Consider the following 13,974-nt stretch of genomic DNA (forward strand, 5'->3'; position numbering starts at 1 on the left):
TGTAAATCACTTATTTATAGTAAATTGAGATGTCTCACTCATCACATGCCGTTTTGTTGTCCACACTGTGAAACGGTACCATTGGTGAAAAGCACCTCACAACAAGGTCTTTTGGGTTTTAAATCAAGGCCTATCTTATTGGGTCAAGATTCTAGAGTGTATTTCAGCTTACTATTTACCAAATTTTTATTTATCAAATTAAATACTGTGCCCAAGTCTCTACAAAATAATTTAATATTAGGGATGTTATAGCAAATCATACTTAAACAGAAATGAAGGAAATCCTGATATCATATAGCCAGTGAACATAAACTGGTATTTATTTATGCAAACATACTATAAAATTCCTCTAAATCTTCAAAAAAAAAGTTATGTCGCCATATAAAATGGGAAAATCTAAAGTGAATATTAAGATTTCATTTTTAGTTCATAAAAAATATTGAAGTAAAATTTCTTGCCCACAAACACAGAAGAGTTAACCAGAGTGAGAAAATGCGAAAGAACATCAGTTTTTTGCCTTGGAAAAGGCATGTCTATTTTTTAAAAAGTGTTTTAATTGATAGGAACTCCAATAAAAAAGATTAAATTTTTCTTGTCATAATGACATCTTGGAAACCTACACAGCTTCCCCCCCATCAACTAAATTTAGCACACACAAAATAAACTCCCCATACAGAATACTTTTGCCCTAGAAAACAGGTAATTCACATTCTGATAAAGAGCAAAAGACAAGTGCTTTATTATGAGAACTGTTCAAGTAAAATTTCAGTGTACACCAGTGAAGGTGAATAAAGATTTGCGTCAATTGTTTTGAATGAACACTAGGTTAAAAAGGGGCTACACAGTTGTTGGTGGTTTTGTTTTGTTTTTTCTTTTCCAAACACCATCCTTTGCTAAGGCAAAAACACACTTCATTTTAGAACAGAACTTTACAGAAGAAAGCTACATCACAGTACAGTACAGATCAGCCTAGTCTGGAAGCCATCACGGAATAATGGCACATCACCTACGCTTAGAGCTTTCTAATGTAGGCTAGAATTACAGTATTTAATCACAGCTTTATTTTCCTTTGAACTGATAAAATTGGAATACACTTTCTATTTCTCAGGAGTGTGCAGATGGGGCCCATATGCTGATATTACAGTAATTACAACATTAAATAACATTGCACAGTCAACCTCCAAGGCTAATTCAGTAGAAAATAACAAGTATTAAAATGTACCTTTACTAGTGGTTTTACATCGCATATATCACTAATTATGAAAGAAAAGTAGGCAAATGCCAATTACAAAGCTGCACATTATAGGCACAATGATGTGGAATAAATACAAGAAATCTGGCAAAACATTAAAAACAAACAGGTCACATGGGATCCAATTGAACAACCACATAAGCATAAATCAATAATATACTGCTATAAATAGCATGTTTTGCTCGGAAGTCTCTTAAGTAATGACAGATACTACTGTGCCGGGGGGTGAGTGAAGAGGCTGGGAGGCGCATGAGGCAAATGCTCCCAATGCCAGTTAATTCCTGAGGTGGCATTATTTCTTAACTGATGCATCGATCAACACTGTAAAGATGAGACTGTGCTATGAAACAGTCCCAATATTACTGTACTTCCGCAATTAATGTTGTGGGATTTGGAAGGCAGCAAACCTTATGATAGCCAGATGAAGTATTGATTCTTTTAAATTTTGCTGCTACAATTAGCTGTGGGCCAGAAAATACTTTAAAGTTCAAAAGAAGTTTGATGTAGGTTTAACTTCTTGCCCAGCACTTCTTAGTTAGCTCAAGGTAAAGCTATTATTATTTTCACGTACTTTATTTTAAAAACGCTAAGTGCCAACACTGTAAACATTTTGTATCTTCTCAACTAAACCTTGTCTGATAACAAGGATAAGAGCAAAGATAAGCAGGAGTAGTTCTGTGTATAATGAAGCTGATCTATTTGTCAGCTTCTGGTTTAAATTTAAATACGATTTAAAAATAATTTTAAAAAGTCCATGCTATAATTGTAAAGACCATTTCTGTGCACTTTTAATTCCGGACACAACTCTCAATTTTTAAAATTGCATGATGGAGGTAAGAATTTAAAAAACCCACCAGAATGTAAATAACATAAAGAACATTTTCAACTCAAAGCATCAAACGTACATTTACGTGCAGAAATCTAGACAACTATACAGGTTTTTAAGCAATCATCTGTTTTATTATACAACTCTATAAACAGAAAATGAACAGAAATACACAATATACTTACCTGTACATCATGTGAACCTACTTTTTTAGCTACAGATATTTATTATAGTTCATACTGACTTTAATTTTACAGTTCATAACTATGTATAACCTTATTGCAGTAAGGGCAAAATCTACATGGGGAGATTCACAGGCCAATCACATTAAGCATTGCCAGTACATTCAAAAACTGTACCTCATATATGGATGTATCTTCCCTGATCCTGTATAAATTTGAGTTTCTTTACAGCTTAAGCTCATTTGCTATTTTAGATGCAATGTTCTTAAAGGCAATAGAAGTTCCGGATATTCGCTTGAAGCGGACCCCATTGAGGGACAGCCGTGGCAACTTGCAGACCTCCATCTCCCACTGCACAAGGCTATCCTGCCTGGCATCTCCATGGACACAGAAAAGCAAAAACCTCTCTTTTTGTTCATAATCACAGTTATTTGCATCTAACACTTTCCGGATTTCTCTCATCATGTCACTGGGGTCCATTGAACTAGTGGTCTTCATACTCCACGTGAACCGCAAAGAACGTGGCTTGGAATCTTTACCCTCCTCCTTGTCTCTTTCTTTTGGTTCCCCTGTTGTACTTCTGGAATAAGAGGACAGAGGGGGAAAAAAATGAAAACAAAAATTCCATTCAGCAAAGAAATCAAAACACACATAAAATCTAAGTGGTCATAACCCAGTGCTTAATAAAACTACCCAGTTTGCAGACTACCTTCAAGCAGATACAAAGATTTGTATCATCTTGCTGTTACAAAAACCAGACTCCAGGATGCCATCTGTTTTGACTTTTATTAATATCTTCCATTTAAAATAGCACATTTTCTTAAATATATTTGTTTGTGGGAAATAAGTTTGCAATCCAAAGTAAAAAATTTAGTACTTTTCCTCCATATGTCTCTGTTTAAGTTGGAAAATGCAGATCCTCCATTTTCTGTACATTTATACAAAATGGATACCACTAGCATGCTGCTTATAAATACACATTTTTGAAATACAATGAAAAATTTCCTTTCTTTTTTACCTTTTTTGGGTAGGAGAAGGACTGGGGACAAGGAGAGCAGTAATGGCTGCAGAGGGATTACTTGTACCTGATGATGCTGTGAAAGAACGTGGTACTGCAATGGGGTGAAGACGTCAGGCCACACCACACGCAGGAGTGTAGACATCAGTTCTAATGATTTCAACGTTTTGCTAAAGATATCCTTAAAACAGTCTACAAGGCTCCATATGACCTATACTCCAACTCCCAACCCCAACCCTTCATCTATTATTTTCCTCCTTGCTCATGCCCATCAAGACCCACTGGCCTCCATACTATTCTCCGAACATACGGGCTATGCTCTTGCCTTATGGCTCTAATGCAGGCTGTTCCCTCTGCCACGAATGCTTTTCCCTCACATAGATGCATGACTAACCCGCTTACTTCTTTCAAGTTTCTGCTCACTTTCTCCATGTGGTCTACCCTAACTACCCTACTGCACCCCCAGCTCCTACACTGGCACGGCCAACCTCCTCACCCTGCTATTTTTTTCCTCTATAGTACTTATCACATTCTTACATAGTATTTAATTCATTTATTTATTAGGTTTATTATTTATTGTCCGTCTCCACCGCTAGATTGCAAAGGCCAGGAGGGTAAGGAGTTTTGTCTGTTTTTTTCACTGATACATCTCAGACATTTAGAACTGTGCTAGGCAAACAGTAGATGATTAACACATATTTGTTAAATGAATGAACCTTATTGGACTTTCCTTATTGCAGGTCTCCCATAAATAATATAGTATCAGAAAACCTACTTCAAATAATCAAAGAAAGGTAAAATTCATAGATTACTTATGATTCAGAAGATGCTGTAATTAAATTTGTTGAGCAATTATCCACAGATGTTACAATTTTAACTTGTTAATCTATCTCACTTACATGTGATTTAAAGAAAAATATGATGTACTTTGAAAGTTTATATTCTACTATATAAATATTTTGTATCTGTTTATAGATTTTATATCACTACCATATAAAGTATATTCACATATACATTTATATGTATCAATTTTTATGCATATATTTACATTTGCTTTCCTCCTCATTCCTAGATATCCGGGCTGACAAAGCTCTGCCAACTATGCAAGCTTGAGAAAAGCAGGAAAGGAGTAAGTACAGAAAATAAATTTCTGAAGTATGGAGAGTATTTATCTCAGTGGCTTCTCTATTATTCTCTTTTTTGCTCACTGAATCTAAGCCATGGCATCACAGGCCTCTGGGTGTGCAGATCCGACCAGTATCATTCACTGGGACCACACGCATAATGCAGGCCATGGAATCAGCCTGCTAGGGTGGGGACGCACCCACGACATCACTTGATTGAACACTCATTTTAAAAACAGAACCCATGGCTAGGAAATGTAAATTACTTTCCTGAGGTCATAGAGCTAATGAGTTGGAAAGCGAAGACTAGAAATCAGATGTTTTATTCCAAGTATAGTTTTCCTTCCATTCCATCAAGGAAACCTGGTGACCTTAAGACAACAGGCACATACAAGATATTTTTCTACCTGTATCTCAAAGGCATCAGCACTGGTAACGTTAACTGTAGAAAGTGCCTGGAAATACTGACACCAATAGTAACAACTAACATTTACTGAGTACTTACTAGGTACCAGGAGCTGTTCTAAGTGCCTAACATGTATTATTTACTCATTTACCCCTCACAACAATCCTAGGAGGCAGTCAGAATGAGGACGCATGGGCACAAAGAGTTAAAGTAACTTTCTTAAAGGTATACAGCGAGGTAAGTGGTACAACACAGTCAACGCCCACGCGGTCTGCTATTCACCACGTGCCCAAGCATCCCTCTGAAAGGACAGAACCTCACTGTAACTGGTTTGGTCCCCCGGATGCTCCTTACTGCTTCTTCATCTGTAAAATGGATACTTTTCACTTGGTTGTTATGAGGATTAAATGACCAGCCAGTACCTTATAGATAGTAGGTATCAAATAAGTTTGCTCAAAAGCAAAACAGACAGACAAAAAACCAAAAAGCAAAATTCAACAATGACCAAACAAAAGAGACATGTAGTCACATTAAAAAGATAAATGCAGATAAATGCATGCAGATTAACATCAGCAGCGACTTGTGACCCTACACACGATTAAATGTCTCAGAGGAAAATCGAGTAGAAAGACGCGATGAGATGCAAGAAGGGGGCTCACGACTAAGTGACTAAGTGAGGGAGGAGTTGAAAACCAGAGTCCTGCATGTTTACGCAATAGGCAGAAGGACATTAAAAATATTTGTCCTGCCTCTCCTTGGCTCCCTACTATGGTGATTCAGGTACCTAACTCAAAAAAGAAATATTTCAACTACTATGACTAAACATATATACAGCACAGTTCGTAAAATAAAAAGACTACATAGGAATGCTCGTTAAAGCCTTTCCATAGCTCATTGTGTTTTATGTTTCAAATAATTTTAAAAAGGAGAAATTAAACTGAGGCTTGTGTTTAGCTGGTCAAATATAATTCCTGAGTGAAGCTGGGCCTCTGTCCTACTGAGGAACTAACTGCTTGTTAAGGTTCTGAGACTTATACAGGACCCTTAATGCTGGTGTACACTCGAAATAATTGAATGCCTTCGTTTCTTAAATTTCCCATTTATAAATATGAACACAAGTACTAACATGTCACTAATGTGGGCCCCAGACCAGCGGCATCAGTGCCCCTCCCTGACAATCACAAACCCCGGGGGTGGGGCTCAGCCACCTGCTTCCTCAAGCCCTCCGCCTGATTCTGAATGTGCTCAAGTTTGAGATCCACGGCCAGAACGAATACACAACCAGTATTAAATGTCAAGTAACCCATAAAGTACGGCAGGGTGAGAGGGTTTTGAAATGTGGTCCACCAATGAAGAGTCCCCTAAAATATATTACTAATATCACATCTTCCTATGTATTTGGTAACCTCCATGTTCTGCATTATTTGACTGAGACTAATTTTTTTTTTTTTTTGCTGTGCCGCGAGGCATGCGGGGTCTTAGCTCCCCGACCAGAGATCGAACCCGTGTCCCCCACAGTGGAAGTGCAGAGTCTTAACCACTGGACTGCCAGGGAAATCCCAAGACTGATTTTATTTACATCATTTTAGTGAGAAAAGGATCAGTACATTTTAATCTATTAATTCTTCTGCTAAGACATATTTTTTAAAGGACAGAAAGGCTATAAAGCATACAATTCAAAATAATGTTTAGAAAACACAAGCTTAAAGTTAATAAACTTAATAAATGCTAGGCAACATTAGGAAAACCCATACCAATATAAAATTTTAAATACACATACTATCTAGTTATTAGTTCTATCCATGTTTATTAAGCGCTGTAAGTATTTCAAAAGTACGTCTTCACACACAGGGACCTATAGCAGCGAAGTATTAATAGTGGCTCCTCACCTTGAAGTGTCGGCTCTGCCACTGGCTTCGCCTTCACTTGGATCCCTCAAAACAAAGTGAAGGTTGAGATTTAATGATAAAAGTGAAAAAAATGCCAAGAAAACCTACATCTAAAATGATTTTAAAATAAACTTCTAGCATGACAGATTTCTATGACTAGTCAGTCTAATACCATTTCTTATGTTTTTCATCACAACCACACATGACTACCATTTATTGAGCGTCTACTGGGTATTGTCATAGAGGAGATGCTAGGTGATGGTTTAGGATTTTTACATGATCTTCCAATTCCCAGCCACGATTTTAAAGTCATAATTTACCTTTTGGTTTAGCTTAGGTCAATCTAAAGTCAAAACTATTTAATAATTATCGACAGCAAGATTTAACTCCATAATGGTTATTAAACATAATTTGAGTAGTCGCTCAATTTAGAAAAATATAAATTAACCTTGCAGTTAGAAATAAAGCTCAACACATAAGTATTTCTAAAAATAAATACTAGTTTTTAAATATGCAAGTAACGTATTTCAGAAGTTATGCTAATGATTCATGCACATGATAAAATATTATAGCAAACCAAACAGCCTATCCAAGCAGGTGAGTCTAAAGACATGAATTCAAACTTAAACAGAAACATTGATCTTACCTGGACATCCACCTGTGAAGTAAAACCAGGAAAACTCCACTAATTGTTCTTTTGTTGAATATAATTAGTATTTCTGAAGTCTGCCAAAATTTTAACTATTTGTCATTTTCAAAGGTAATTAAGTATCTAACACAGGAGTATCAAGTTATAAACCAGTTTAAATAGATTAAGAAAAGGCTGATGATAGCAAAATACTATTAAATAGCTGGAAAAGTCACCAACTGAAACCCTTAAGTCCACATTTTCTTAATGTTTTAACCATTCCAGTAACATTTATATTATTTACGTAAAATAAATGTAACAGGAATAAAATCAGTGCCACCTTCCTCATCCCCCAAATTAAGAAAATCCAGCAGTACAATAAGCTCTAAAACTTCAACTCATGATTAAAAATATGAATGCCTTATATGCTTCTCAGGGTCTTTAACTATAGGGCTTTCTTGACAAAAGTATTATGTAAAAACCATTTTCCTATCTGAATTAAAAAGGATAATAAGATGTATTCTCACATTCAAATGGGGTTTCTTAAATTTCTATTTTTAATAACTAGCATTTTCATTGGGAAGTATAATAAAAGTTCAAAGCCATCTACACAAATCTATTTTTATTATAGCACACTGAAATAAACGAAACATTTTTTGAGCAGGCTCAAAGTGAAATGTATATTTTGAGTTACATGTAGATGTACTGATATATACTGAAGGGCAGTCCACCAGCTGGGCAAGAAAGATAATAATGCTGTTGATTTCTGCTGCTAAGATAAAATTCCTTCAGCAGGAAGGGACATACGTCTCACTGGACTTTTCTGTCCTATTTATACTTTGCCTTATGAATCACTGCTAGCAGACTGCTGCCCAAGTGTAAGCATTAGGAATGAAACACCCTATAGACCCTACTTAGACCCTACTTCCCTTGCTGTAATTGTGGAAATAGCAACTGACTCGTCGCATCGTTTCCCATACCCTGTTCCTGCCTTCCTGGATGCCACTAGGAACACTGACTGGAAGAATTTCTGCTATTTGGCAATGGTTTCAAATAGTCCAGTTAAGTCAGCTCCAAGCAGCCATGGTGGGAGGCATCTAGGGATACAGAACGTGCCGCTGGCTGTAAGAGCATATACAGTGAAGCATGGTTCTCCAATATTTACAACTAAAAGGAAAGCCAAATATCTTATATATAATCAGTTGAACCAATCAGGTTACTCCCTATGTAAGAACTATGGTTAACAAATCATAAGGTTTGATCCAATCTCCTGTTTGTACAGTAAGTATATAGCACTGATCCAAAGCAAATCATTCTAAATGCTATTTAAAAGACTTTGGACAGCAGGAAGGGACATACGTCTCACTGGACTTTTCTGTCCTATTTATACTTTGCCTTATGAATCACTGCTAGCAGACTGCTGCCCAAGTGTAAGCATTAGGAATGAAACACCCTATAGACCCTACTTAGACCCTACTTCCCTTGCTGTAATTGTGGAAATAGCAACTGACTCGTCGCATCGTTTCCCATACCCTGTTCCTGCCTTCCTGGATGCCACTAGGAACACTGACTGGAAGAATTTCTGCTATTTGGCAATGGTTTCAAATAGTCCAGTTAAGTCAGCTCCAAGCAGCCATGGTGGGAGGCATCTAGGGATACAGAACGTGCCGCTGGCTGTAAGAGCATATACAGTGAAGCATGGTTCTCCAATATTTACAACTAAAAGGAAAGCCAAATATCTTATATATAATCAGTTGAACCAATCAGGTTACTCCCTATGTAAGAACTATGGTTAACAAATCATAAGGTTTGATCCAATCTCCTGTTTGTACAGTAAGTATATAGCACTGATCCAAAGCAAATCATTCTAAATGCTATTTAAAAGACTTTGGAAACAGTACGTCTACATCCTCCCTTGACAGATTAGTCTAGTGTAAATCACTTTCCTAATTAGAAAGTTCTTGCTTAAAACCAGAAAACAACTCTCTCATGTGGCCATTCTGGTGTCCAGCTTCTTACTGGCCAAGGAGAACTACTAGCTGGTTTCTTCTTTGTGATAATGGTTTTCAAATCCATGAACGATTAACTCTGGACTATTCCTTATCCTTCTTTTCTTAAAGCTTAATAACCCAAATTCCTTTACTTTTTCCCCCTATAAAATCCTATTTTCTTCATCTTTTAAAGCCTTCAGTGGCACGTTGGGGACTTAGCTGGTCCCCGAGTCTGGAGGCGTCCTGGCCCCCGCACTGTGCTCAGAGCCAGCCCTGCCCCCCAGCACCCTGGGTGCCGGTGCGGGTCCCACGGGGGCGTCAGCATGCGGCCCCATTTCTTCAGGCTTTAGGCAGAGTGAAGTGAGGAAGGCAAAGGGAACAGAGAGAATGGCCGGGCTTGAACCCAGGATGCAACTAAGAAGAGGAGACCAGTGGGAAGGACGATAACCTGACAGCTGAGTTGAGAATGTTAAATAATAAGGCACTGAGAGGTTCTCTAGCTTATCTCCAAGCCTCCAACCCCCAAAAGCTCAACATGCCGCAAATGCAGAAAGATCAGCTGCCCGTCCTGTCTGCCAGCTGCTAAAGAGCTCAGCAGGTTCATCCCCGGGAAAGAAACCCACGCTTGCTCGTCTTCCTGCATTAAGTCGTCAGGGGGGTATTAGATGGTGTCATCTTGAGCCACAAAATGCTACCCTTATGCACTGCTGCGAACGCAAACATACTTGTAAAGCCAAAGCTGCTCACAGGGTGACAAGTGGCCTCGGAGAAGAACTGAGCATTTTTTCTCTTCTCTCACCAAATCCAGAATTAATTAAAATGTTAAAATTCAAGACATTAAAAAACCCTATCTAATTTCTGACAAAGAACAGCAAACAACCCCCGCCCTCCTTTGCCTACCAAGCCCCCCCCCCCACACCCCACCCAAAACCCTCTACTAGATGACACTGTTCAAAGTGTAATAAGGGCATGGTGGAACCTTAGAAACTTCCATGCTAGCTCCCCTCACAGGTTGGGTCTGAACACTCTTATTCCCTCAACCTTGTTCTCTCTTTCAGGAACTGCCCCCTTCAGAGCACTTATCAGAATGTATTACAAGCTTATTTGTTTACTTTTTAAACTGTCTTCCACACTATTCGTCCACTCATTAGATGAATGCTTACTGAGTGCCAGAGTACGTGTCAGAGGAAGCACCCACTGCTCGGCAGGAGATTCAGCACAAAACAAAGCAAGCCAACAAGCCAACCGCAAACCCCTGTTCTCACGGAGCACGTCTCTTGGCAGAGATGGACGATGAACAACTACGTAAAGCAAACATACTATCTCAGGTCGTATTAAGTGCTATAGGGAAAAATAAAGCCGGAAAAGGGAGTGTTGGGAGGGGGAGGGGATGATTTTCAACATGGGGTTGAGGAAGGCCTCGCTGAGGAAGTGACAGTCCCGCAAAGACCTGAAGGAGGTGTAGAAGCCAGCCACGCAGGTATCAGCGGAGTGTGAAATCCTGAACAAGTGTGCCTGGTGTGCCCAAGGACAGTCAGGTGCCCTCTGGGGCTGGTGGGGAACCAGCAAGGGAAAGCGTGGGAGAAGATGAGGTCAGAGCAGGAACGGGTGGCCAGACTATGGAGACCACTGGCAGGCTCTGAACTGCATTCTGAGTGAGATGAAAAGCAAGCTGAGGATTTGGTGTTTTTTTTTGCGGTACGCAGGCCTCTCACTGTTGTGGCCTCTCCCGTTGCAGAGCACAGGCTCCCGATGCACAGGCTCAGCGGCCATGGCTCACGGGCCCAGCCGCTCCGCGGCGTGTGGGATCTTCCCGGACCGGGGCACGAACCCGCGTCCCCTGCATCGGCAGGCGGACTCTCGACCACTGCGCCCCCAGGGAAGCCCCAAGCTGAGGATTTTAAATCGAGGACTTGCATTGTTGTGAACAGAACAGGAGGACAAGGGCAGAAGCTAGGGAACCTGTGAGGTCGTGTAAGATCAACAGTGGTTTAGACCGTGAAGGCAGTGGTAGGAGTGCTGGAAGCAGCTAAATCCTGGAACTGTCGTGAAGGCAGAGCCAACACAACCGCTCGTGGAACTGACATGTGGTAGGAAGAAAGGAGGAGTGAAGGATAATCCAGGCTCAGGGTCTGCGCAACCAGAAGGATGGTGTCGCCGTTACCTAAAATGATGAAGGAGGAGAGGGGACAGTTTGAGGAACAGAAGTGGGAGCTGAATTCTGGACAGGTTCTTTTTGAGAGTCTATTACACAACCAGGTGGAGAGGCAGAGCAGACTACTGGATACGGGAGTCTGCCCTTCCGAGGAGCGGCCTGGGCTAAAACTCTAAGTTGGGATTGTTAACACATGATGGAGTTTCATGTCATGGGCCTGAGTGAGATCACCAAGAGAGTGAGGATAACCAGAGAAGAGAATGTGTCCAAAGACCATGCCCTGGGGTAGGCTGGCATTTAGAGGTCAGGGGGAAGGGCAAAGAGACCCGAAAGAACCAGCAAAGGAGCCTGAGAAGGGATAGGGAGCCCGAGAGGGCGGAAGCCAAGTAAGGAAAAGGTTTCAGCTTTGTGGAGTGTCATGAGACCATCAGCGACTCAGGAATGTAGGGGCTGCTGGGTAGAGGGCCCGGCACGTAGTAGGTCTTCACATTTGTTGAATGCCTACATGGCAATCTTCTTGTCTGGTGTTCCTTACTACATTCCCTCTAGAATCTAAATTTTTACTGCAAAGTAAAGAGCAGTATTTTGCACAATGCTTAATGTACAGTTAGTAATCAAGCATTAAACTCAAAACCTGTTTTTCTTCACCTTAAAATTAATCGTGGATTAACCAGGAGAAAGTACCGGGTTTTAAAAATGGATTTAAATTGTCAGCTAAATTCCAACTACTGATAACCTAACTACTACCCTGCTGACGGCCAGCACTCCTGTCCCACTGTCACGCTGACTCTGCGGGGGAGCTTTCAGGTCTTTCTCTGTCGGTGTGTCATGGTAACTGCCCAAGCGGTACAAAATCTCAGACTGATACGGTTAGAAACAGACGTTGCATGGGGCTATGTTTAAAGTAATAAATTCAGCTGTGTGATCTTGGGCAAAGTGATCCATGAACAGAGTCTATAAACAGCTCCAAGAAAAGGTGAGAGGCTGAGGACACTGCTTCTCTTTTCCACATGCACTATCTGAAATCCTAGGAACACTAAAAACATTGAAAATTAAGTACTGAAGTATTATTTTTGCTGCGAGTACAAAACTTTCTTACCCATAACTTCTTATTTCCTCAAACAACTGCCTGCTATGGAGCCTGAGCTTCCCTCCCGAGTCAGGAACCCCACAGTGCCTTGCCTGCACTTCCCTTTCTGTTCACGTTCATTGTATATCGTGGCTGGTGGTGTCCAGTCTGATCCTTTTGGGGCTGTCCGAATCTTGAGGGCACAGATGCTGCCTCTTTACCTTTGAATCCTGTTCATTACCTGGCACAGGGCTTGGTTCATACGGGACTTTCATGGGCTTTTAGTAGGACCTGATAGCACACCAAACTTACGTCAACCTGCACTGTGTTCAGCAACTTGTATAATCAATGTGTATTACCCACTTATGGTTAATTTTTAGAAAAGGGTACAATTTCATTATTCTACTGGATTAGGTTACTACACTTGCATTCATTTTGTGTTTACTGTGTTCTGATGTTAGGATTTTACGATGTTAAATTACATAAGTAATCTCTGTGATTCCAACACGTAGGCTTTTTATAAGGAAGAATAAAAGGTAAATGATATCTTAAGAAATACTATTTGAAGGTAAAGCCATATTTAATTCCTTTTTCTAAATCACGGTTTTTAAGTAGGGGATACTCTTTGTTCAAACACACATTTTCGATGTCAAGTTTTGCTCTTTCCGCTCTATTCTATAGTATTCTTAAATTCTCATTTTGTTCTTTTGTTTTTCTTTCTTTTCCTTAAGGGAACAGACTTTATGTCTTCCTTGATCTTTTTCTTCCAACTTCTGTAAAAGAGCACGTCTAATGAAATGTCATAAAACCATTTTGGAAAATCACTGTAGAGACTGAAGAAAACAACGAATCTTCTTTGTTAATTCCTAGAGGACAGAAAACACCACAATATGTTGGTACTGACCTGCGGACGAATTTGGACGTTATTTTGCTTATTATACCAGTTGACGTGCCCCTCCTGGCGTGTGCAAATGCCCCCGTTTCATGCGAGGGGGAAGCAGGCGGCCCGTTGTAGGCAGCGCCGCGGCGCTCGCGGAGCTGCTCCCCATGGAAGGTGCTGCGGCTGGAGCTGCCCCGGGGGAAGCGGGTTCGGTCAGGGGTGGTGGTGCTGATACTGTGAGCAGACGGGGAAGCAGCGGGGGCGCGCTGGGCTGTACTGCTGGGACACATTGAGACGTATCTCTCAGAATACTGGCAGAGAAAGGTTTCACTCACGCGAAAAACCAGAAGAAAACTGCCATGGCTACTTTTATTCGGCCCTATTCTATTCTTTCCCGTTACAGATGTGATGCATGGGTTGACTGTAATTACTGTTATCGCCAGAGACAGATGACATTTCAGATTCAAACTAAATGCCTTTTATAAAAATTTAGTTACTAACGATTAAGAAATTACTGAAACGGGGATACAAAGATAAACACTCTTCAGTAGCAG

The 13,974-nt window shown here is 40.2% G+C and overlaps 1 protein-coding gene across 1 annotated transcript in view; it reads right to left on the bottom strand.

The window, feature by feature from the left end:
* Positions 1 to 220: 220 nt before the first annotated feature.
* The window catches only part of MARK1 (microtubule affinity regulating kinase 1), a gene marked incomplete at its 5' end in the record, with an annotated part of 43,099 nt that continues 29,345 nt past the window's right edge, over positions 221 to 13,974 (bottom strand). Inside the window, 3 exons of the mRNA XM_007464321.1 lie at positions 221 to 2,840; positions 6,698 to 6,742; positions 13,445 to 13,699. Coding sequence (XP_007464383.1) covers positions 2,486 to 2,840; positions 6,698 to 6,742; positions 13,445 to 13,699 — 655 coding nt within the window. The remainder of the gene's footprint in view (positions 2,841 to 6,697; positions 6,743 to 13,444; positions 13,700 to 13,974) is intronic.

Source organism: Lipotes vexillifer, unplaced genomic scaffold (assembly GCF_000442215.2).
Source record: "Lipotes vexillifer unplaced genomic scaffold, Lipotes_vexillifer_v1.1 scaffold33, whole genome shotgun sequence".
NCBI classification, from domain to species: Eukaryota; Metazoa; Chordata; class Mammalia; order Artiodactyla; family Lipotidae; genus Lipotes; species Lipotes vexillifer.